At 43.5% G+C, this 25258-nt stretch overlaps 1 protein-coding gene and 1 non-coding gene across 8 annotated transcripts in view; one reads left to right on the top strand and one right to left on the bottom strand.

The window, feature by feature from the left end:
- Positions 1-15277, bottom strand: part of PTGR2 (prostaglandin reductase 2) — a 44032-nt gene extending 28755 nt beyond the window's left edge. For 4 of the 7 annotated variants that reach the window (XR_013521385.1, XM_078335436.1, XM_009006317.5 and 1 more), the window contains exons 1-3: positions 15118-15277; positions 8672-8755; positions 6653-6771 (exon numbers count right to left, since the gene is read on the bottom strand). Coding sequence is in view for 5 of the 7 variants with exons in the window: in XM_009006317.5 (XP_009004565.1) it covers positions 6653-6771; positions 8672-8708 (156 nt within the window). In the remaining 2 variants the exon portion in view is untranslated. Of the gene's footprint in view, positions 1-6652; positions 6772-8671; positions 8756-14320; positions 14413-15001 lie in introns of all 7 variants that reach the window. The other 3 variants (XM_017977212.4, XM_078335435.1, XM_078335434.1) reach the window with 2 other exon arrangements.
- A 3452-nt stretch (positions 15278-18729) lies between these two features.
- Positions 18730-18855, top strand: LOC118145408 (U4atac minor spliceosomal RNA). Its single transcript, XR_004730525.3, has one exon. It is a non-coding gene; the product is annotated as a U4atac minor spliceosomal RNA (small nuclear RNA).
- Positions 18856-25258: the final 6403 nt, after the last annotated feature.

The following is a 25258-nucleotide window of genomic DNA, read 5'->3' as shown; positions in this document are numbered from 1 at the left end:
CTCTTAGGCAACTTTACGTCTGTAATCCCAGTTACTGAGGAGGCTGAGGCATGAGAATTGCTTGAACCTGGGAGGTAGAGGTGGCAGTGAGCCGAGATCATGCCACTATACAGAGCAAGACTCCGTATCAAAAAAAAAAAAAAGTTGCTTAAGGTTTTTCTACTTTTTAGAGGTGGGGTCTTGCTTTGCTGCCCAAGCTAGACTTGAACACCCAGCTTCAAATCATCTTCCCACCTCAGTCTCCCAAGTAGTGGGATTTATAGGCTCAAGCCATCATACCCAGCCATTTTTTTTTTTTTTTTTTCTAGACAGAGTCTCTCTCTGTCACCCAGGCTGGAGTGGTACAATCTCAGCTCACTGCAACCTCCGCCTCCCAGGCTCAATCAATACATTCTCTTGCCTCAGACTCCCAAGTAGCTGGGATAACAGGCACATGCTACCATGCCTGGCTAATTTTTGTGTTTTTAGTAGAGACGGGGTTTCACCATGTTGGCCAGGCTGGTCTCGAACTTCTGACCAAGAGTGATCCCCCTGCCTCGGACTCCCAAAGTGCTGGGATTACAGTCGTGAGCCACTGCGCCTGGCCTGATTCTTTTTTTTAAAGGACTGATACATAGAGAATGTCTAGTGAAAGTACCCCAAAGTGATTTTTCTTCCTTCATTTCTGCAATTAACACTTAATAAACACTATGCTAGTCACTGGAAATACAGTGATAAATAAAAACTTTATTTTCATAAACTTATTTTTTTTTTGAGGCAGGGTCTCACTCTGTTGCCCAGGCTGGAGTGCCGTGGCATGATCACGCCTCACTGCAGCTTCGACCTCCTGGGCTCAAGTAATCCTCCCACCTCAGCCTCCAGAGTGGTTCGGACTACAGGTATGTGCCTTAACCCTCACACTAATTTCATTTTTTGGTATTGATGGCATCTTGCTATGTTGCCCAGGATGGTCTCAAACTCCTGGGCTCAAGTGATCCTCCTCCCTCACCTTCCCAATGTACTAGGATTATATGCATGAGCCATGGCACCCAGCCAGGCCATAAACTTGCTTTTTATTAGGGGAGACAGATAATCTAATAACTACACATGTAATTATTACTTTCAATTGGGATAAATGCCAAATGTCAAGCGGAAAATACAAAAGAGAGGTTTGGACTAGTCTGAGGATTCAGAGAGATTTACCAAAGGAAACCTCTTTAAGCAGGCATCTAGGAAGTAACAGGGATTATCCAGGTAAAGGAAAAAGAGTGGGAGGAGGCTTTTAGATAGAGGCCAAACATGTATGAGAGCTTGGTTTAATATGTACCTGGGACTCTGTTTTAACCAGGTATGGTAAAATGATAGATACAAAGACAACTGCCTTGAAAGAAGAATTTCTTACAGTTGCCAAAAGGGGAGGGCACACTATGCCAAGAAGGGTTGCATGGGGAAGCACCAGAGTTGGTCAAGAGGCTAAAGGAGCAAGGAAGAATGTGGCCCAGAGTCTTTTTTTTTTTAAGAGACAGAGTCTCACTCTGTTGCCCAAGCTGGAGTACAGTGGTGCGATCTCAGCTCACTGCAACCTTCACCTCCCAGGTTCTAGCAATTTTCCTGCCTCAGCCTCCCAAGTACGTAGGCTTACAGGAACATGCCACCACACCTGGATAATTTTTTGTATTTTAGTAGAGACGGGGTTTCACCTTGTTGCCCAGGCTGGTCTTGAACTCCTGAGCTCAGGCAATCCACCTGCCTCTGCCTCCCAAAGTGCTAGGATTACAGGTGTGAGCCATTGCGCCCAGGCATTTTTTTTTTTTTTTTTTTTTTTTTTTTTTTGAGAGAGGTATCTTTGATTTCCACAGGAAGGAACCAGGAAAGCAGGGCAGGTAACCTTGAGTACATTACATGACAGTTTTAATAATGCCAGAGGGCTCTGATATGCAGAGGTCATTCTTAGTTGTGCAGCATCTGGCCCTGGGGCAGTGTGAGGTAGATAGAGAAGGTGTTTAGGGATGTGGGCTTTGGATTGGTTGGTTTGTATATGAATGGCAAGACTCAAAGGCAAGTTGCTATCTCTAAAAATACGAAAATCCTGCCAGGGACAGTTTCTCTAGGATTCACAAATCCCCTAAGATGTCAAAGCAACATAAAATACACTGTTAAAAACATGATTAATACAAAGCTTGAGCAGAAGGGGGCACTGATGTGTTACAAAAGAAAGACATCCACTGAGACAAGGGTGTGAGGGTAATTGGCAGCCTTCACTGAGCCTAGACATGTAAACAAGTCATATTATGTAGCTTTTTTTTTTTTTTTTTTGAGACAGTCTTCCTCTGTTGCCCAGGCTGGAGTGCAGTGGCATGATCTCGGCTCACTGCAACCTCTACCTCCTGGGCTCAAGTGATTCTCCCATCTTACCCTCCTGAGTAGCTGGGACTACAGGCATGTGCCATCATGCCTGGCCAATTTTTTTGTATTTTTAGTAGAGACGGGGTTTCCCCATGTTGGCCAGGTTAGTCTCAAACTCCTGACCTTAGGTGATCCACCCACCTCGGCTTCCCAAAGTGCTGGGATTGATTACAAGGGGGAGCCACCAAGCCCAGCTCAGGTTATGTAGCTTCTTAGACCATGTCAAGGCTGATTGGTCTCAATCCCGAAACTAATGGGAAGCCATTAAATCACTTTAAGCAAGGTAACACAATTAGTTGCTGTTATAAAAAAAAATCACTCTGGCACTCTGGCTGCAGTGTGAAAAATGGCTTAAAGGGGCAAAGAGTGCGTGCAAGGGTACCTACTCTATTAGGAAAGAAACAATGGTGATTCAGACTAGGTAGACTTCCCTGGAATTACTAAGACATGGACTGAATTGAGAGGTATTTAGGAGGTGGGATCCAGAGGACCTGGTGACTGACTGACAGAATATGGAGAACCAAAGAGGCAAAAATCTCAAGCCTGTGCTTTCTAGCATGAAATGAGTAAGTAGACAAGATATTTACTTCCCTGGAGGAAAAAGGGGCTTTTGGTTTTTGTTTTTGCTTTGAGATTGGGGGTGTTTAAAGTAAAGATCATGAATTCAATTCATATTATAATCCTAGTTGTTCCATCATTTTTCCTCCCCAAAAATCTTTTTTTTTTTTTTTTTTTAAGAGACAGGGTCTCGGCCAGGTACAGTGGCTTAGACCTATGATCCCAACACTTTGGGAAACTGAGGGTGGCAGATTGCTTGAGCTCAGGGGTTCTGGGCAATGTAGCAAAACCCTGTCTCTACAAAAAATACAAAAATTAGCCAGGCAAGGTGGAACACGCCTATAGTCCCAGCTACTCCAGAGGCTTAAGTGGGAGGATCACTTGAGCCCAGGAGTTCAAGGGGTGGGGGGGCAACGAGCCGTGATCACACCACTGTACTCCAGCTAAAGGGACATAGTGAGACCCTGTCTCAAAAAAAAAAAAAGACAGGCAATTTCATCATGAGGGCTCTGCTTTCGTGAACGGACTAATGCCATTATGGCAGCAGTGGGTTCCAGATAAAAGAATGAGTTTGGCTCTTTCTCCATGCTTTTGCTTGTACTCTCTTTTTTTCTATCTGTCTATCTATCTATCCATCTATCTATTTTTTGGGGGGTTTTTTTGAGATGGAGTCTTGTCCTGTCACCCAGGCTGGAGTGCAATGGCTTGATCTTGGCTCATTGCAACCTCTGCCTCCTGGGTTCAAGTAATTCTCCTGCCTCACCCTCCTAAGTAGCTAGGATTATAGGCGCATGCCACCATGCCCAACTAATTTTTTGTATCTTTAGTAGAGATGGGGTTTCACCATGTTGGCCAGGCTGGTCTTTAACTCCTGACCTCATGATCCACCCACCTTGGCCACCCAAAGTGCTTGGATTCCAGGCGTGAGCCACTGCTTCTGGCCTATTTTTATATTTTTAGAGACAAAATCTTGCTCTGTTGCCAAGGCTGGAGTGCATAGCTCACTGCAGCCTCAACCTCCTTGGCTCAAGGGATTCTCCCACCTCAGCATGCTGAGTAGCCAGGACTGCAGGTGCATGCCACCATGCCTGGTTAATTTTTTTATTTTGAAACAGAGTTACATTCTTGTCACCCAGGCTAGAGTGCAATGGCACGATGTCGGCTCACTACAACCTCTGCATCCCGGGTTCAAGCGATTCTCCTGCCTCAGCCTCCTGAGTAGCTGGGATTACAGGCACCTGCCACCACGCTCGGCTAATTTTTTTTTCTATTTTTAGTAGAGATAGGGTTTCAGCATGATGGTCAGGCTGGTCTGACCTCAGGTGATCCTCCTACCTCAGCCTCCCAAAGTGCTGGGATTATGGGCATGAGCCACCGCACCCGGCCAATTGTACCTTCTTAAGGCCAATGCTCTCCCACCAAGGGGCAGCCCTTGCCCAACCCTCCCTCCAACCACAGCTGAACGGATTCAGAGGGCCATCTGACCCCTGGACTGCCAACCCATAGGTGGTGTGGTAGGCATAATAATGGTCTCACAAAGATGTCCATGTCCTAATCCCTGAAACTTGTGAATATGTTATCTTATATGGCAAAAGAGACTTTGCAAATGTAATTAAGTTAATGATCTTGAAATCGAGAAATTATTCTGGACTATCCCAGGGGGCTCAATGTAATCACAAAGATCCTTGTAAGAGGGAGGAAGAAAAGTTAGAGTTCAGAGATCTAACCACTGAAGCAGAGACTAGCGAAATGCAAAGTTACAAGTCAAGGAATGCGGGCAGCCTTGAGAAGACGGACAAGGCAAGGAAACAGATGGTCCCTAGGGCCTCCAGAAGAAATGCAGCCCTGCCAACATCTTCATTTTAGCCATGTAAGACCAATTTTGGATCTCTGATCTCTAAAAATAAATTTTTATTTGAAGTCACTAAGCTGCCAGGGGCTGTGGCTCATGCCTATAATCCCAGCACTTTAGGAGGCTGAGGTGGGCAGATCACCTGAAGTCAGGAGTTCAAGACCAGGCTGGATAACCTGGTGAGACCCCATCTCTACTAAAAATACAAAAAATTAGCCAGGCATGGTGGTGCATGCCTATAATCCCAGCTACTCGGGAGGCTGAGGCAGGAGAATCACTTGAACCTGAGGTGGAGGTTGCAGTGAGCTGTGATCATGCTACTGCACTTCAGTCTGGGCAACAAAGTGAGACTCGGTCTCAAAAAAACAAAGCCACTAAGTTTACAGTAATGTGTTAAAACAGTATGAGGAAACTCATAAAGTTGTGTAGCAACCTATGAAATAGATTTTTAACGAAACAGTCACATGGGGCCAATTTCTCTATTGCGGCAATCTGATTCCAAGCAATGAGACTTTTTTTTTTGAGACAGGGTCTCACTCTGTCACCCAAACTGAAGTGCAGTGGTGCAATCATGGCTCAATGCAGCCTCAACCTCCTAGGCTCAAGCAATCCTCCCACCTCAGCCTCTCAAGTAGCTAGGACTACAAGCACAAGCCATCACACCTGTCTAAATTTTTAATTTTTTGTAGAGACGGGGTCTTACTCTGTTGCCCAGGCTGGTCTTGAACTCCTCGGCTCAAGTAATCCTGCCTTGGCCTCCCAACGTGCTAAGATTATAGGCATGAGCCACCATGCCCAGCCGAGACTCTTAATAGCGGGGGTAAACTGACATATATAGCTGTGCTTGTCATGGCCATGGGATGAAGTTAGAAGTGAAGAAGAGACTGTATGACCTCTGACAGAAGTAAAGCAAGAAGCCAGCTCAAAGAGCCTAAGTCCCTGTGCCTAGTGGCTTCTTATTTGTAGTTTGGTAATATATACCTTTTCAATAAATCTTCGTTATCTAGAGGTAGCATAACTGAGTCTGTTCCTTTCAAAAAGAGATCAACTACAGAGCTGAGCACAGTGGCTCACACCTATAATTCCAGCACTTCAGGAGGCCAGGGTGGGAGGATTGCCTGAGCCCAGCAAAACTGAGACCAGCTTGGGCAACACAGAAAGACCTCATCTCTTAAAAAAAAAAAAAAGAAAAGAACGTCAACTAGAAATAAATAAAGATCCCAGCTGGGCATGTGATGGCTCATACCTGTAATCCCAGCACTTAGGGAGGCCGAGGCAGGTGGATCATAAGGTCAGGAGTTCAAGACCAGCCTGGCCAATATGGTGAAACCCCATCTCTACTAAAAAAAAAATGAAACTTAGCCAGGCATGGTGGCATATGCCGGTAGTCCCAGCTACTTGGGAGGCTAAGGCAGGAGAATCACTTGAATCCAAGAGGTGGAGGTTGCAGTGAGCCAAGATCGTGCTGCTGCACTCCAGCCTGTGTGACAGAGTGAGACTCTGTCTCAAAAAAAAAAGAAAAAGATCTCATATATAGCCTCTCTTGTAAAGTGGATCTGAGATAATTTGCAATCCTATTTTACCATTTTCAAGCTTTATTTACTACTGGAAAGTAATCTGAACATTTGAAAACACCTGAACCACATACATATACTATTATTATCTATTCCCCCTATAACATTCCTTAATTTCACTAGTAAATAAAAATGAAGGCAATCTGTAATTCAAAGGTATCAATATATAACTGCTCAAATATTTACCAATCTATAAGGGGACTGCACAATAAAATTCAGATACAACATGAAAAATAATAAAATAAAGTTATTTTACACCAAGTTACGACATCCTGATTCTTACCATGTAAGGATCCACAGAAAGGTAAAGAGTTCTAACTTGTACTTGTCCTTCATTGATATTATCTGGTAAATAGACTTCTTCCATTCGGAAATTCTCTGCCACTGGATTACCATTTTTTCCTAAAATAATAGGCAAAAACATAAAGTAAGCAGGGTCACTTTACTATACACTTTTTTTTTTTGAGACAGAGTCTCGCTCTATCACCAAGGCTGCAGTTAAGTGGTGCAATCTTGGTTCACTGGAACCTCTGCCTCCCGGGTTCAAGTGGTTCTCCTGACTCAGCCTCCCAAGTAGCTGGGATTACAGGCATGCACCACGATTCCCGGCTTTTTGTATTTTTAGTAGAGACGGGGTTTCACCATGCTAACCAGGCTGGTCTCAAACTCCTGACCTCGTGATCCACCCACCTTGGCCTCCGAAAGTGCTGAGATATACTTATTATTATTTTTTTTTTTGAGACGGAGTCTTACTCTGTCGCCCAGGCTGGAGTACAGTGGCACAATCTCGGCTCACTGCAACCTCTCCCTCCTGGGTTCAAGTGATTCTCTGCCTCAGCTTCCCGCCTAACTGGGATTACAGGCACTCACCACCACGCCTGGCTAAATTTTGTATTTTTAGTAGAGATGGGGTTTCAACATCTTGGCCAGCCTGGTCTTGAACTCCTGACCTCATGATCCACCCACCTTGGCCTCCCAAAGTGCTGGGATTACAGGTGTGAGCTACCACCCAGTCATACTTATTCTTTAAAGGGTCACTCTAGGATTCAGAGCACTTCCTTTTAAAACAGGCACAAGTAAATCTACATTGTTTTGTAATTCTTCTCTAACTATAGAAATGACTCCGTATGTATTTCTTTTTTTAAGAGAGAGGGTTTTACTCTGTCACCCAGGATGGAGTGCAGCTAAACTTTCCTTCCTCATTTTAAGAAGCAAATAGAAACTTAAATGAATACAAAAGTAATCTGAAAAATTAGAAAATTTGAGGAATGAGAACAATTTATAAGGAAAGGTCATCATTATAGAAACTTAAATGAATATAAAAGTAGTAATAATAAAGTCTGAAAAAACAGAAAGTAGGAAATCAGAAAATTTGAGGTAAGGCACTTTGGGAAGCCGAGGTGGGCAGATCACAAGGTCAAGAGATCAAGACCATCCTGGTCAATCAACATGGTGAAACCCCATCTCTACTAAAAATACAAAAATTAGCTGGGCGTGGTGGCACACACCTGTAGTCCCAGCTACTCAGTAGGCTGAGGCAGGAGAATTGCTTGAATCCGGAAGGCGGAAGTTGTGGTGATCCAAGATCACGCCACTGCACTCCAGCCTGGGCAACAAGGGCGAAATTCCATCTCAAAAAAAAAAAAAGAAAATTTGAGGTCTGAGAAAAGTTTGTAAGAACAAAAGGTTACCACTAGAAGGTACTCATCTTCAGATATGTTTAATGCAAATCTACTATTCATAGAATTATTAAATTTATATGGTGGGAATAGTACATAAAGATCTTAATCTAACTGCTCATTTTACAAAAATTGAATCAGAAAAGTTGAGTGACTTCTGCAAGTGTGCAGGCAAACTGTGACCCAAATCTTTCAGGTTACTTCCACACCTGTTTTTACAATGCAGTTTACATGTCAGCACTGATATAAGTTAGTACATTCCACATAAAAAAGAAAAGCAAATTTTAAGGACCAATAATACATACTCTAAAGAAGAAATAAAAGCCACATATATTTGTAATGTAACCTTTCAAACATTATGATTCCAAAATAACTTATTTCACCAACAAATGCATGGATAAGTTATCACCTGAAAGACTATTACACTGTTTAAAAACGGCCTTGATAAGCTATCACTTAAAAACAATTACACAGTTTAAAAAGTGTCTTTTAATATCTTTACTAGTGTTAGTATCTAACTACTTTAATTTACCACATGAATATCACATTAGTTTTTATTCATTCCTCCATTGGCATTAATAATTATCAAAGACCACAGCTGTTCCTTCTTCACAAATACATACCAGGTCGAGAATTCAATACCACTCTTTGAACGATCATCACTCTGATTGGGCAGTGGTTTCACAAGATTTCTGCATAAAATACTCCTACAAATAGAAAAAAAAAATTAATCACAAATAAGATTTGAAGAATTCAACAATTTATTTATTTTTATTTATTTATTTTTTAAACGATTTCAAATTTTTTATTTTTATTTTTTTTGAGACGGAGTTTCGCTCCTATTACCCAGGCTGGAGTGCAATGCTGTGATCTCGGCTCACCGCAACCTCCGCCTCCTGGGCTCAGGCAATTCTCCTGCCTCAGCCTCCTGAGTAGCTGGGTTTACAGGCATGCACCACTATGCCCAGCTAATTTTTTGTATTTTTAGTAGAGACGGGGTTTCACCATGTTGACCAGGATGGTCTCGATCTCTTGACCTCGTGATCCACCCGCCTCGGCCTCCCAAAGTGCTGGGATTACAGGCTTGAGCCACCGCGCCTGGCCTCAACAATTTAAAAATAAAAAAGAAGTCCATTTGTGTTTCTCAATGAAGAGGGAGAAAAATCACATTTAGGATCCAAAAAAGACAAACTCTCCTGTCAGTTTGCCTCCTAAAGCAAACATATGAAAAAAGGCTACATCTAGTTAGAATTCTTAATACAAACAACTTCACTGAAGATTAAGTGAGGCAAAATGTTTTTGGTCTCAGATAATTCAAGCTCAGGCATCTTTAAGCACATTATGATGAAGCCTCCTATGATTCAATTAAAAGAAAACAACACAAGTCTGGTCCAAAGGTAGTGAATTATCTCAACTGATTGTTCACAGTCAGTTACAGGCCAAATCCCTTGTTCTACGCCTTCCCCCTTCTCAATACTGCACTTGACTTGTTTTCTAAATAAAAGAAAAAAACATAAAACAAACAATATGATACATTACCCCAGAGCTAGGAGTTAATCTAGTGGCAAAATAAAAACACTAACTGCTTAATTGACATGTAATCACATTTTTTTTTTTAGACAGAGTCTCACTCTGTCAACCAGGCTGGAGTGCAGTGGTGCAATCACGGCACACCGCAACCTCTGCTTCCTGGGTTCAAGTGATTCTCCTGACTCAGCCTCCCATGTAGCTGAGATTACAGGCATGCACCACGACACCCTGCTAATTTTTTGGTATTTTTAGAAGAGACGGAGTTTCACCATGTTGGCCAGGCTGGTCTTAAACTTCTGACCTCAAGTGATACGTCCGCCTCGGCCTCCCAAAGTGCTGGGATTACAAGCATAAGCCAACACACCTAGCCACGTAACCAAATTTTCAAAGGCTCTTCTATTCATTTACCAAAATGAAAATTCCTTTGCCTTCTTATCAATGGTGAATTTTAAAAAAACAAAAATTTATTAATAGTTTAGCTGATGATAAAAGTAATACATCAAAGGAATTTAAAAATCCTTCCTATAGGAAATTCCATATCACAATACGGCCAACAAGTAAAGGATCAGTTTATTCTGTTTGGTTTTGTTTTTTGAGATGGGGTCTTGCTATATTGCCCAGGCTGGTCTCAAGTGATCCTCCCACCTTGGCCTCCCAAAGTGCTGGGATTACAGTTGTGAGCCACTGCATCTGGCCAGTTTATTCTGGATTTACAATTTGAGCTAATGAAAGAAACAAAATGAAGTTCCAGTACTAGCACTAACTGACTTGTTGAAAATCACTTCGCTAGCCTGGCACAGTGGCTCACACCCGTAATCCCAGCACTTTGGGAGGTCAAGGTGGGTGGATCACAAGGTCAAGAGATCAAGACCATCCTGGCCAACATTGTGAAACCCTGTTTACTAAAAATACAAAAATCAGCTGAGCATGGTGGCGGGAGCCTGTAGTCCTACCTACTCAGAAGGCTGAGGCAGGAGAATGGCTTCAACCTGGGAGGCAGAGGTTGCAGTTAGCCAAGATGGCACCATTGCAACAGAGTGAGACTCCATCTCAAAAAAAAAAAGAAAAAAGAAAGAAAATAACTTTGCTTACTTTATCCACCACTGAAAATTAGAAAATCAAGCCCTTAGTGTTACTACATGCCAGGCACTGTTGTGAGTGCTTTGTACAGCTTTTCTACTGGGATACATGCTGAGAAATATGACATTGGTGATTTCATCGTTGTGTGAATATCAGAGTGTACTTACACAAACCTAGATGGCACAGATTACTAGACACCTAGGCTACATGGTTTAGCCTATAACTTCCAGGGTACAAACCTATATGGCATGTTGCTGTACTGAATGCTGCAGACAACTGGAACACAATGGTAAGTATTTGTGTATCTAACATAGAAAAGGTAAAAAAAATATGGGATAAAAGATTTAAAAATAGTATCTCTATAGGGCACCTTACCATGAATGGAGCCTAGCAGAATAGAAGTTGCTCTGGGTGAGTCAGTGAGTGAGTGGTGAGGGAATGTGAAAGCCTAGGACATTATTGTAGGTTATTTAGACTTTATACACTTAGACTACACTATACACTTAGACTACACTAAATTTCTCAAAAAGTAAAGTAACAGGGTAGCTGCAGTGGCTCATGCCTGTAATCCCAGCACTTTGGGAGGCCAAGGCAGGTGGATCATTTGAGGTCAGGAGTTTAAGACCAGCCTGGCCAACATGGTGAAATCCCGTCTCTACTAAAAATATAAAAAACTGCTGGCCGTGGTGGCATGCACCTGTAATCCCAGCTATTTGGGACGCTGAGGCAGGAGAATCACTTGAACTCAGGAGGTGAAGGTGTGGTGAGCTGAGATTGCACCACTGCACTCCAGTCTGGGTAACACAGTGAGACCCTGTCTCAAAAAATAAATAATAAAAAAAAAGTAATTGCCTTATAACGTTCTGATGACTATGACATCACCAGGCAAGAGGAATTTTTCAATTCCATTATAATGTTATAGGAGACTCATCGTCTGTCACTGTCTGAACCATCATTATGTGACAAATGACTGTATAATCTCACTGGTTCTGACAGGACAGCTAGTTGCCCTTAAAGACTATCCTCTCCTTCTAGACATTATGTCGCCCAGCTAAAAGAAGCCCAGCTTCCCCTTGAAGCAAATCACCGCCATCACAGATTTAAACATAAACACTATGCCATTATTATAACACCTATCAGAAGTAATAGTACAGGTAATTCCTTATCATCATGTAATGCATAGTGCATATTCAAATTTCCTGATTGTCTCAAAGATGTCTTTTTACAGTTGGTTCATTAAAATAAGGATTCAAGGTCCGCATACTACACTTTAAGTCTCCTTCCCTGTTTATTTCATGCTCTTGACTTGTTTATTCATTACTCTGTAGAATGTTCTCTGATTGCTTTCTCATGGTGTCACTTATCATCACAAGGTAAATGACTAGTTTTTAAAGAAAAAAGGAAAAGTCCCTTCTATCTCCTCCCCTTATCCATGACTGCTAGTTACATCTAGAGGCTTCATTACTTCAGGTTCAATTTTTCAGGCAATAATCTTTAAGGGCAGTGCCACATGCATTCATCGCACTAAGAGCTCCCTAACGTCATGTAGGGTTACATATGTTTTAAAAAGGAAATTTTCTACAGAATCACCATGTGTCAATTATATAAGGGTTAAAAAGTCAAAGTTTTCCAAGTTAAGTGGGTCTAAGAGTCCTTAAGTAGCTAGGCATGGTGGCTACTGCCTGTAATCCCAGCATTTTGGGAGGTTGAGGTGGCCAATCACCAGAGGTCAGGAGTTCGAGACCAGTCTGACCAACATGGAGAAACCCAGTCCCTATTGAAAATACAAAATTAGGCTGGGCCCGGTGGCTCACGCCTGTAATCCCAACACTCTGGGAGACCGAGGCGGGTGGATCACGGGGTCAAGAGATCGAGACCATCCTGGACAACATGGTGAAACCCCGTCTCTACTGAAAATACAAAAAAAAATTATCTGGGCATGGTGGCGCGTGCCTGTACTCCCAGCTACTCAGGAGGCTGAGGCAGAAGAACTGCCTGAAACCAGGAGGCGGAGGTTGCAGTGAGCTAAGATTGTGCCATTGCACTCCAGCCTGGATAACAAGAGCGAAACTCCGTCTCAAAAAAAAAAGAAAAGAAAATACAAAATTAGCTGGGCATGGTGGCGCATGCCTGTAATCCCAGCTACTCGGGAGGCTGAGCCAGGAAAATCATTTGAACCGGGAGGCGGAGGTTGCGGTGAGCTGAGATCGTGTCATTGCATTCTAGCCTGGGCAATAAGAGCGAAACTCAGTGTCAAAAAAAAAAAAAAAGTCCTTAGGTAGTAATAGAACCATAATGGCTACATTTTCAAAGCAATCTTTCCAAATGAAATGTTATATTTGCCCTCTTCTCTGTCAATGGTATGCTTTACTTCTTTAAAATATTAATATGTATATTATAGATTGGTCCAAACACTGCTCATCAGCATGAAAAATATACTATTATAGTTCTTTCATTCTGTATTAAATTAGAAACTTTTCAAGTGTCAAATACTACAGTTAATATAGGATTAATTGTGTGATATCCCTCAAGAGTACCAAAACCCCACACATTTAATATACAGATAACTTAGCTGGGCATGGTGGCTAACACCTGTAGTCCTAGCACTTTGGGAGGCTGAGGTGGATGGATCACTTGAGGTCAGGAGTTTGAGACCAGCCTGGCCAACATGGTGAAACCCTGTCTCTACTAAAAATACAAAAATTAGCCAGGCATGGTGGTGTGCACCTATAATCCCAGCTACTCGAGAGGCTGAGGCAGAACTGCTTGAAACTAGGAGGCAGAGTTTGCAGTAATTGAGCCACTGCACTCCAGCCTGGGGGACAAGAGCAAAACTTCATCCCCAAAAAAATAAAGATAAATAACATCTAGATAACGTTAGTCATAAAACTAACAGCTAAAATAAGACACACCAAGTTCAAGATCTGAAAGATGGGTGGATTGTTAAATTCATCCCAACTGGGGGGAAAAAACTCAGCAAATCCTATTCGCCTGGGATGATATTAAGTGCATTCCTACTTGCTGCTAATATTCCAAAATAATAACAGATGAATTTGCTCTGATGTGATGATAAAGAGCATGCTGTGTATACCTTGGAGCCTGGTAAAAGGGAAAGGGCATTTAACTAGGAAGAACCTGTACTGGTTCTAACCAGATGGGACCTTGGAAAAAGTCCCTTCTCTCAACCTGTTTCCTTTGCCTAAATGCCAGGAACTGAGCAAATCTCATTTATTATCCTATTTAAACCACTTCCCCCCACCCACACCCCCCCCCCCAAAAAACTGTGAAGTTGGTAATATCCTCTCAATTTTATAGATGAGAAAAGGGGCCGGGCATGGTGGCTCAGGCCTATAATCCCAGCACTTCGGGAGGCTGAGGTAGGCGGATCACCTGAGGTCAGGAGTTTGAGACCAGCTTGGCCAGTATGGTGAAACCTCATCTCTACTAAAAATACAAAAATTAGCCGGGTGTGGGGGCAGGCGCCTGTAATCCCAGCTACTCAGAAGGCTGAGACTAGAGAATAGCTTGAACCTGGGAGGCAGAGGTTGCAGTGAGCCAAGATTGCGCCATTGTACTCCAGCCTGGGTGACAAGAGCAAAACTCCGTTTCAAAAAAAATAATAATAAAATGTGTCTTTCTGGGCCCAAGGCGGTGGCTCATACCTGTAATTTCAGCGCTTTGGGAGGCTGAGGTGGGAGAATCACTTGAGGCCAGGAATTTGAGCCCAGCCTGGCCAACATGACGAAACCCGTCTCTACCAAAAATAGAAAAATTAGCTAGGCGTGGTGGCGGGTGCCTGTAGTCCTAGCTACACGGGAGAGAGCCTGTAGTCCCAGCTACACGGGAGAGAGAGGCTGGAGAACAACCTGAGCCCAGGAGGTTGAGGTTGCAGTGAGCCGAAACGGAGCCAGGGCACTCCAGCCTGGCTGGGTGACAGAGTGATTTTGTCTCAAAAAGCAAACAAACAAAACAAACACATGTCTTTCTGGATCTCTCTGCCAGTCCTCTCCTCTCCCCAAGTCTTGTATGTGGGGATTCCTACCCGGCTCTTCCCTTTCTCAGTGACCTCACCTTACCCTATAGCTCCAGCTACCAACCACTTTATATGGAAATTAGTATTAATTCGCGTCTCTAGCCCAGAATTTCAAACTAACTGCCCAGATCCTCAGCGATAAGAGGATAAGGACTCGTCTGCTTTTTTTCAATGATGTGAGTCCAATCCCCTAAGCCCAGCACACGGTAGGTGCTCAACAAATCTGTGTTAAATGAAAGTTCCAGAGACACCCTAAACACCTCAAAACCTTAGGCTGCTTTCCCCTAAGAATTCAAAAACACCCCAAAACCTGCTTCTGCTTCTCGAGCATTCCCTATCCCAGTGTCCCGGGCAGTAACACCAGTGTCCCCGGTAGCTCCAGGAAGACGCCTGGAAGTCACCCTGGTTGAGAGTCTCCTCTCTCACCGCGGGGGCCCGAAACAGCCGAGAGCCGCAGTTCCAGCAGTAGCTTGCGCGTCGCTGACCGTCGTGGAGCCCAGGGGGAGCGAAATCTCGCGCGATTTGCCGGAAAGGGGGCTATATAGTACAACCCCAGCTCGCCGCCAGGCCGCGGCCCTCCGTCCGCAGTACGCAGGCGCGCGACTAGGCCCTGCTCCGTGCCCCCTCCCCTCCCAGGGGCGGGGTTTGGAAGTTTAGGGAAGATTCCTGGGCGCCCCACGTTTCCGGGAGAAGCAGGGGAAATGCTGACGGGCCCGGAAGAGTTACAAGTCTGGGCAAAGTGTATTAATAAATTAACCGCGATTGGTTCCCTGTGGCCGTTCCCACTGCCTTGACCCAAAAAGCAAATCTTGCAACTTTGACCAGTAGGTTCACATTTAGCAGTTCTTGAAGGAGTTTTACTAGTTTTGTGGACTTCTCCCAGAACCTCGACCGGGAAATTATAGTGAGAGAGGGACCGTCAAGCCTACTCCTTGTTTTATAGATGGAGAAACTGAGTCTCGGAGAGCTGATGTGATTGGACCGCCTACCTTTCAGCTGGTTAGGGGCAGTGCTGGGATGAAACCCCTCTCTCTGGACGCTGATCCAGGGCCCCTTTGCGACTCTTTTATTTCACAAAGAATACCATGTTCCTCAGATTATTCAGTGTGGGTTGATTTCTCAATTTCATTAATTATTAGTCGTCTCTTTTTGTGCCGGACTGGGTTGTGCAAAGTGTGTACCTAGGACAGCTTCGGATCCCCAGGGACTTCAAACTCTAAGAAAGATCATCTGAATTAGGCAGGATTAAAAATTGTTTGTATTCTCCTTTCAGATTACAAACGAGAGTAAAAAAAAGAAAAAGAAAAGTAAAAAAGAAATAAATAAATAAGGCCGGGCGCGGTGGCTCACGCCTGTAATCCCAGAACTTTGGGAGGCTGAGGCGGCAGATCACAAGGTCAGGAGATCGAGACCATCCTGGCCAACATGGTGAAATCCCCGTCTCTACTAAAAATTAGCTGGGCGTGGTGGCGCGCGCCTGTAATTCCAGCTACTCAGGAGGCTGAGGCAGGAGAATTGCTTGAACCCAGGAGGCAGGGGTTGCAGTGAGCCGAGATTGCGCCACTGCACTCCAGTTTGGTGCCTGGCGACGGAGCGAGACTCTGTCTCAACAACAACAAAAAAATTGCTTGTATTCAGCTGGGCGCTGTGGCTCAGGCCTGTAATTCCAGCACTTTGGGAGGCTGAGACGGACGGATCACTTGAAGTTGGGAGTTCGAGACCAGCCTGACTCTACTAAAAATACAAAAATAGCTGGGCGTGGTGGCGCACGGCTGTAATCCCAGCTACTCGGGAGGCTGAGGCAGGAGAATCACTTGAACCCGGGAGGCGGAGGTTGCGGTGAGCCGAGATCATGCCATCGCATTCCAGCCTGGGCAAAAAGAGCAAAACTCCGCCCCCCCCCCCAAAAAAAAAAAAAAAGAATTGCTTGTATTCGTGTGGGAGCTAATAGCTCAGCACGCGTCATGCGTGGAGTAGCTGAAAGATGACTGGATTGGTGACCAAGGGAATAGTAACCAAACAGATTGGAGCGTCTGGTAGCTTTATGTCTGAACATTTTTGCTTCTTTGGGAAAGCTTCAGAAAGGAGTAAGAGAATTACACTACTTTGCAAATATTTTCAGACAGGAGCTAATCTCTTTTATCTGTCATGGACAAAAAGTAGTAGTATAAAATAAAGGTAATCTAGAACTTGATTTAAAAGAAACAATCTTTCAAAATAGAAAAGAAACCCTGCAATACTTAATTAGTTTTGGGGCTGGGCACAGTGGCTCATGCCTGTAATCTTAGATCTTTGGGAGGCAGAGGCAGACAGATTGCTTGAGCCCAGGAGTTCGAGACCAGCCTGCACAACGTGGTGAAAGCATGTTTCTTCAAAAAATAAAATAAAATTAGCCAGTAGTGTGGTGTGGTGTTGCTTGCCAGTAGTCCCAGCTACTCAGTAGGCTGCAGCAAGCCTTGATCACACTGCTGCACTCCAGCCTGGATGACAGACTGACATCTTGTCTCAAAAATTAAAAAAATACATATATGTACATATATATGTAAATTAGTTTTAGCTCTCTTGATTCTAGGGTCTGTGAACTCTTTGTAACAAGTGTAATTTTTCTCGCCAAAATGAGTTGCCATTCCCAAAAATTCAAGAAATGAGTGGAGGATTTACAGGTACATTTTCATCTTGTTTTTCCTCTACTTCTAAATTTTCTCTAACACCAAAGATTACTATCATTTATATAATGCTTAGTTTGAGTTAGATAATGCTTTATGTTATTTTTTGCCTACATGATTTAATTTTCTTTCCTTTTTTTTTTTTTTTGAGCCGAAGTCTCCCTTTGTCTCCCAGGCTGGAGTGCAGTGGCACGATCTCACCACATCCTCCACCCCCCAGGGTTCAAGAGATTCTCCTGCCTCAGCCTCCCGAGTAGCTGGGATTACAGGCATGCACCACCACACCCAGCTAATTTTTGTATTTTTAGTAGAGATGGGGTTTCACCATGTTCATCAGGCTGGTGTTGAACTCCTGACCTTGTCATCCGCCAGCCTCGGCCTCCCAAAGTGCTGGGATTACAGGAGTGAGCCAACACACCCAGCCTAGGATTTAATTTTCAAAACAGCCCTATTACCATTATTCCCATTTTACGAATGAGGAAATTGAGGTTAAACCAGTTAAGTACTAAGTCAGGTTAAGTTACTAATAAGTAAAGGAGCAAGTTATCCTACCTGAGTCTAAGCACCTGACCCTTTGTTATATTTGCTATAAATCTGGAATTCCCTACTCCTCCCACTTTGCAGAAATTTTTACTGCCTCCTTCTCATCATTCAAGCAATTCCTGAGAATCATTTAATCATTTTCTTTTTCTTTTTTCTTTTTTTTGAGATGGAGTCTCGCTCTGTCACCCAGGCTGGAGTGCAGTATTGCCATCTCAGCTCACTGCAACCTCTGCCTCCCGGGTTCAAGCAATTCTTCTGCCTCAGCCTCCCAAGTAGCTGGGACTACAGGCGCACACCACCAAGCCCAGGTAATTTTTGTATTTTTAGTATTTTCACCATATTGGCCAGGTTGGTATTGAACTCCTGACCTCAGGTGATTTGCCTGCCTCGGCCTTCCAAAGTGCTGAGATTACAGGTGTGAGCCACTGTGCCCGGCCATATTTTTTCCTCCACTTCTGCCAGTAAAGTTTAGTTCCACTAATCTACATTTTACTTATAATGCTGACTAATGAAATCCAGAGCCTGAACCTAAAAATGCCAAGTCTTCAAAATTAGCAAAAGATGTCTCAGAAAGAGATGAGTGAGATTTGTCTTCTCCCCTGCAGTTACTGGTGGAGACAGATCTTTCTGTGTCATCAAATTATTTCAAAGACTCTAACTGTATAAGGTGTTAAATTGCGAACATTCATGTGGGCCAGGCGCAGTGGCTTATGCCTATAATCCCAGCATATTGGGAGGCCAAGGCAAGTGGATCACCTGAAGTTGGGAGTTTGAGACCAGCCTGACCAACATGGAGAAACCCTGTCTCTACCAAAAATACAAAATTACTACCATCCTTTTCTTGGGGTTGTGCTACTGTCCAATGAGCACATGATGAGGGCAATACTGCTAACGCCTAAACAACACACCCACATCAACTAGAGCTTTGCTTTACCTTGGTGCAATTTTTGGAAAAATGAAAACCCACATTTCCAAGGTTAAAAGAAAAAAAATACAAATTTAGCTGGGAGTGGTGGTGGGCTCCTGTCATCCCAGCTACTGAAGAGGCTGAGGCAGGAGAATCACTCGAACCTGGGAGGCTCAGGTTGCAGTGAGCCAAGATTGCTCCAGCAACCACTGTGCTCCAACCTGGGCAACAAAAGCAAAACTTTGTCTTAAAAAAAGAACATTCATATGATTGCCAACTTCTATGGATATTTATAAATGTGATCAACTTTTTTTGGCTCTGCATTCACAACTGTCCTTTGAAGTATAATTTCAGAAAAGATAGCTTAAACACTCTTAGAGGTTTAGAAATTCTTGCATGCCAACTGAAAACCTTGAAAGAAAAATCTTTGAAGATTGGCTATTGTAATACAACAACAGTCAATTTGTTATCTTTTGCTGCAAACAAATTACCCCCAAAACTTAGTGGTTTAAAACAGTGAATTTTATTATATCATTTCAGAGTTTTGAAGGGTCAGGAAGCCAGGCACAGTTTAGCTGGGTACTTCTGGTTCAAGGTCTCCATACTCAAGCTACCAGTCTGGGCTGGGCTGTGGTCTCATAAGAAGACTAAGCTGGGGAAGAATCCACTTCAAAGCCCTTTTTTCTTTTTTTTTAGTCTCACTCTGTTGCCCATACTGGAGTGCAGTGGCACAGTCTCAGCTCACTGCAGCCTCCACCTCCCAGGTTCAAGTGATTCTCATGCTTTAGCTTCCCCAGTACCTGGGACTACAGACATGCACCACTGCACCCAGCTAATTTTTGTATTTTTAGTAGAGACAGAGTTTCACTATGTTGGCCAAGGTGGTCTCAAACTCCCAGCCTCAAGTGATCCTCCCACCTCAGCCTCTCAAAGTGCTGGGATTACAGGCATGAGCCCCCATGCTTGGCTATTTCCAAGCTTTCTTACATGGGTCTCTATTCCTTATGGGCTGTTGGATTAATTGAGGGCCTCAATTCCTGGTTGATTGTTGGCTGGAGGCCACTCTCAGTTCCTTAACATGTGCACCTCTCCATGGAACTGCCTCATGCTAGTGAGGTGAGCCAGCAGATAAGTAAAAACATGTGTGTGCATCCTGCTGCCTTCTCAGAGCAAGCAGGCCAATAAAGAGATAGAGAGCACACCTAGAGTGCAGTGGCATGATCTCAGCTTACTGCAACCTCCACCTCCAGGGTTCAAGCGATTCTCCTGCCTTAGCCTCCTGACTAGCTGGGATTACAGGTTCCAGCCACTGCGCCCAGCTAATTTTTTTTTCTTTGTATTTTTAGTAGAGACAGGGTTTCAGCCAGTCTGGTCTTAAACTCCTGACCTTGTGATTCACCTGCTTCAGCCTCCCAAAGTGCTGGGATTAGAGGTGTGAGCCTAGCCAGAAGCCGCAATCTTTTGTGTGACCCAAGCTTAAGAGTGACATCCCATTATTTCTGCCACTTCTGTTCATTGGAAGCAAGTCACTAAATCCATCCCACACTCAAGGGAATCAATACCTCTTTAGGAGGTAAGAATCATGGAAGACCAGCATAGAGGCTGCCTACTACAGTTGCCTTACTTGATAATTTGCTAGGTAAGTAATAATAGTATAATTGAAATCTCTGTATTTTTTTTTTTTTGAGACAGACTTTCACTTTTGTTGCCCAGGCTGGAGTGCAGTGGCGCTATCTCAGCTCACTGCAACCTCCATCTCCTGGGTTCAAGCTATTCTCCTGTCTCAGCCTTCTGAGTAGCTAGATCTACATGCATGTGCCACCATGCCCTGCTAATTTTGTATTTTTAGTAGAGATGGGGGTTTCTCCATGTTGGTCAGGCTGGTCTCCAACTCCTGACCTCAGGTGATCTGCCCACCTCAGCCTCCCAAAGTGCTGGGATTACAGGCATGAGCCACTGTGCCCAGCCTAGGATGTATTCTTAAATTGTATAAATACTGTACTTATAAAATGTAGTAATCAAGGCATTGTGTTGTTGATGCAAGGATAGATAGATCAATGGAAGACAAGAGACAGCCTTGAAATAAACCCTTCCTTCATTATAGTCAATTGATTTTTGACAAAGGAATCAAGACAATTCAGTAGTACAATGATAATCTCAATAAATGATGCTGGTGCAATTGGATATCCATATGCTAAAAAACGAAAGCAAAACCCCATAAAACAACAACTAAAAGAAACTTGAACCTTTGCTCACACAAAATACAAAAATTAATTCCAAATGGCCAGATGCGGTGGCCCATGCCTGTAATCCCAGCACTTTGGGAGGTTGAGCAGGCAGATCACCTGAGGTCGGGAGTTCGAGACCAGCCTGGCCAATATGGTGAAAACCTGTCTCTACTAAAAATACAAAATTAGCCGGGTGTGGTGACACGTGTCTTCAATCCCAGCTACTCGGGAGGCAGAGCTGGGAGAGTCGCTTGAACCCAGGAGGCGGAGGTTGCCATGAGCCAAGATCGCGCCACTGCACTCCAGCCTTGGTGACAAAGCAAGACTCCATCCAAAAAAAAAAAAAAAAAAAGGATTATAAACTAAAATCGAAGAGGTAAAACTATGAAACTCAAAAAAAGATGCCAAAGACAGAAACCATAGAAGAAGATGTAATAAATTAGAATTTATCAAAATTTAAAACGTAAAGTACCTTAAGAAAATGAAAGGTAGGCAGATTGCTTGAGCTTAGGATTTCTAGACCAGCCTGGGCAACAGAGGGAGACTTCGTCTCTACTGAAATTCAAAAAATAATTATTAATAGCTGAATGTGGTGGTGCATGCCTATAGTCCCAACTACTCAGCAGGCTGTGGTGGGAGGATTGGTTGAGCCTGGGAGGTCAAGGCTACGGTAAGCCTTGATCATGCCACTATCCTCCAGCCCAGGTGACAGATTGTGATTCTCAAAAAGGAAAAGAAAAAAGAAAAAAAAAAGATAAGCCACACACTGGAAGAAAATATTTGCAAATCATACATCTGATACAGGACTTATATTGAGAACACATAAAGAACTCATAACTCAATAGTATAGAGATAATTATGAGATAGGGCTGCTGAATGTCCAAATGAGAAAAGAAAAAAAACCAAGGATATATATATAAAGACAATCAACCCAATTAATAAATGGTCCCAGGGGCTGTGAGCAGTGGCTCAGCACTTTGGGAGGCTGAGGCAGACGGCTCACTTAAGGTAAGGAGTTCAAGACCAGCCTGGCCAACATGATGAAATCCCATCTCTACTACAAAAAAATAAGAAAATTAGCCGGGCATGGTGGTGTGCACCATGGTGGTGTGCAGGTGGTGTGCACCTGCAGTCCTAGCTACTGGAGAGGCTGAGGCAGGAGAATCACTTGAACTCAGGCGACAGAGGTTGCAGTGAGCCAAGATTGTGCCACCGCCACTCCAGCTTGGGCAACAAGAGCGAAATGCTGTCTTAAAAACAAAACAGTCCATTTATTTTTTAAAAAAGAAATGACCTGCTGATATATGCAGCAACATGCATAGATCTCAAAAATATGTCAAGTGAGGCCAGGCACAGTGGCTCATGCCTATAATACCAGCACTTTGGGAGGCCAAGGCGGGTGGATCATGAAGTCCGAAGTTTGAGACCAGCCTGGCCAACATGGTGAAACCAAGGCTAGGGCACTTCAGCCAGGGAAACAGAGCAAGACTCCATCTCAATACATATATATATAAACTGAAAGAAGCCTGACACAAAAAGTCACATACTGTAGGACTCCATTTATATGAAACTTCTAGAATAGGCAAAACTACAGAGACAGAAAGCAGATTAGAGGCTGGGCTAAGAATGTGAATTGACACCAAGTGGGCAAAACAGAACTTTTCTTCAGGGTGATAGAAGAGTCTGGAAATGGCCAGGCGTGGTGGCTCACGCCTATAATCCAAGCACTTTGGAGGCCAAGGTGGGCGGATCACCTGAGGTTGGGAGTTCAAGAACAGCTTGACCAATATGGTGAAACCCTGTCTTAAAATAATAATAATAATAATTCATTAAATAAATAAATAAATAAAAAAGAAGAGTCTGTAAACTAGATAATGGCAACAGTGGCACCACTGTATACATTCACTAAAAATCATCTAACTACACTTACAATAGGTGAATTGCATAATATGTAACCTGTATCTCAATAAAGCAGTTTAAAAATTTTAATGGTATAATTAGTGAGAAAGTAAAATCTGAATATTACTGGGAAAATGTAACTGTTGAATGTACACACAGACAAGGACTAGAAGTTAATGTGGAAACACTCATATATTGATTTTATTATTAGGGTACTGAATCATGGACTTTTTGTCTTCAATTATTATTTTATTTATTTATTTTTTGAGACAAAGTCTCACTCTGTCACCCAGGCTGGAGTGCAATGGCACAATCTTGGCTCACTGCAACCTCTGTCTTCCGGGTTCAAGTGTTCTCATGCCTCAGCTTTCCAAGTAGCTGGGATTACAGGCACCCGCCACCATGCCCAGATAAATTTTTGTGTCTTTATTAGAGATGGGGTTTCAACATGTTGACAAGGCTCGTCTTGAACTCCTGACCAAAAGTGATCCACCCACCTCAGCCTCCCAAAGTGCTTGGATTACAGGCATGAGCCACCATGCCCGGCCAATTATTGTTATTTTTATATTATTTTTTATTCAGTAATGAGAAAACATTTTTGGAGACAGGGGCTTACCTTGTCACCCAGGCAGGAGTGCAGTGGTTCAATCATGGCTCACTGCAATCTCAACTTCCTGGGCTCAGGTGATTCTTCCACCTCAACTTCCCAAGAAGTTAGGACTACAAGTACACGCCACCATGCCCAGCTAATTTTCTGCATTTTTTATAGGGACAGTATTTTGCCATGTTGCCCAGGTTTGTCCCAAACTCCTGGGCTCAAGTCATCTGCCCATCTTGGCCTCACGAAGTGCTAGATTCCATTGTGAGCCACTGCACCTGGCCTAATAAAGAAAATTTTATTAAAATTTTCAAGACCAGCCTGACCAACCTGGCGAAACCCTGTCTCTACCAAAAATACAAAAAAATTAGCCAGCCATGGTGGCGAATGCCTGTAATCCCATCTACTGGGGAGGCGGAAGCAGGAGAATCACTGGAACCCAGGAGGTGGAGGTTGCAGTGAGCCAAGATTGAACCTGAGTGACAGAGTGAGACTCGGTCTCCAAAAAAGAAAAAAGGAGGCTGGGCGCAGTGGCTCATGCCTGTAATCCCAGCACTTTTGGTAGCTGAGGTGGGTGGATCATCTGAGGTCAGAAGTTGAGACCAGGCTGGCCAACATGATGAAACCCCGTCTTTACTAAAGATACAAAAATTAGCAGGACGTGGTGGCAGTGCCTCAGCCTCCTGAATAGCTGGGATTACAGGCACGCACCACCACTCCCAGCTAATTTTTCATGTGTTTAGTAGAGATGGGGTTTCACTATGTTGGCCAGGCTGGTCTTGAATCTCTGGCCTCAAGTGATCTTCCTGCCTTGGCCTCCCAAACTGCTGAGATTACAGGCGTGAGCCCGCCGTGCCTGGCCAGGCAATACATTTTTAAATCAAGTTGTTTATATAGCCAGGGGCCCCGTGAAAAAAATAAAATAAAAATTTGCCTGGAATTCTAAATATACTAGGTGTGGTCTTGACTTTTGTCATACTGCAAGTTTGTACATACTTACGTGTTGGTCTGTTTCTGGGCTCTCTATTCTGTTCTATTGTTCTGTTGGCTGGATGTTTGTAAGGTTTTGGTCTATCTCTATGTCACACTGTTTTAATTACTATAGATTTATTACAAATTCTATTATCGAGTAAGATAAGTCTCCAACATTATTTTTCTTCAGAAATGTCTTGGCAACTTTGGGGCCTTCCATATGAATTTTTGTTGTTGTTTTTTTGAGACTGAGTCTCACTCTGTCGCCCAGGCTGGAATGCAGTGGTGTGATCTGGGCTCACTGCAACCTCTGCCTCCCAGGTTCAAGTGATTCTCCTGCTTCAGCCTCAGGGTACTATAGGTGCATGCCACCACACCCAGCTAATTTTTGTATTTTTGTAGAGATGGGGTTTCACCATGTTGGCCATGCTGGTCTAGAACTTGTGACCTCAGGTGATCTGCCTGCCTAGGCCTCCCAAAGTGCTGGGATGATCTGTGAAGTTTCCTTAAAAATCTTGATGGGATTTTCATTAGACTTGCATTGAATCTGTGAATTGGTTTACAGCGAAAATCTTTTTATTTTTTAATTTTAGTGGCAGGATCTCGTTCTGTTCCCCAGTCTGGAGTACAGTGGCACATTCTTGGTTCACCACAATCTTCACCTCCTGGGTTCAAGCGATTCTGCCTCAGTCTCCTCAGTAGCTGGTATTACAGGTGTGTACCAGCATGCCCTACTAATTTTTGTATTTTTAGT

Source organism: Callithrix jacchus, chromosome 8 (assembly GCF_049354715.1).
Source record: "Callithrix jacchus isolate 240 chromosome 8, calJac240_pri, whole genome shotgun sequence".
NCBI lineage: Eukaryota > Metazoa > Chordata > Mammalia > Primates > Cebidae > Callithrix > Callithrix jacchus.
This window is presented reverse-complemented; position numbering and strand designations above follow the sequence as displayed.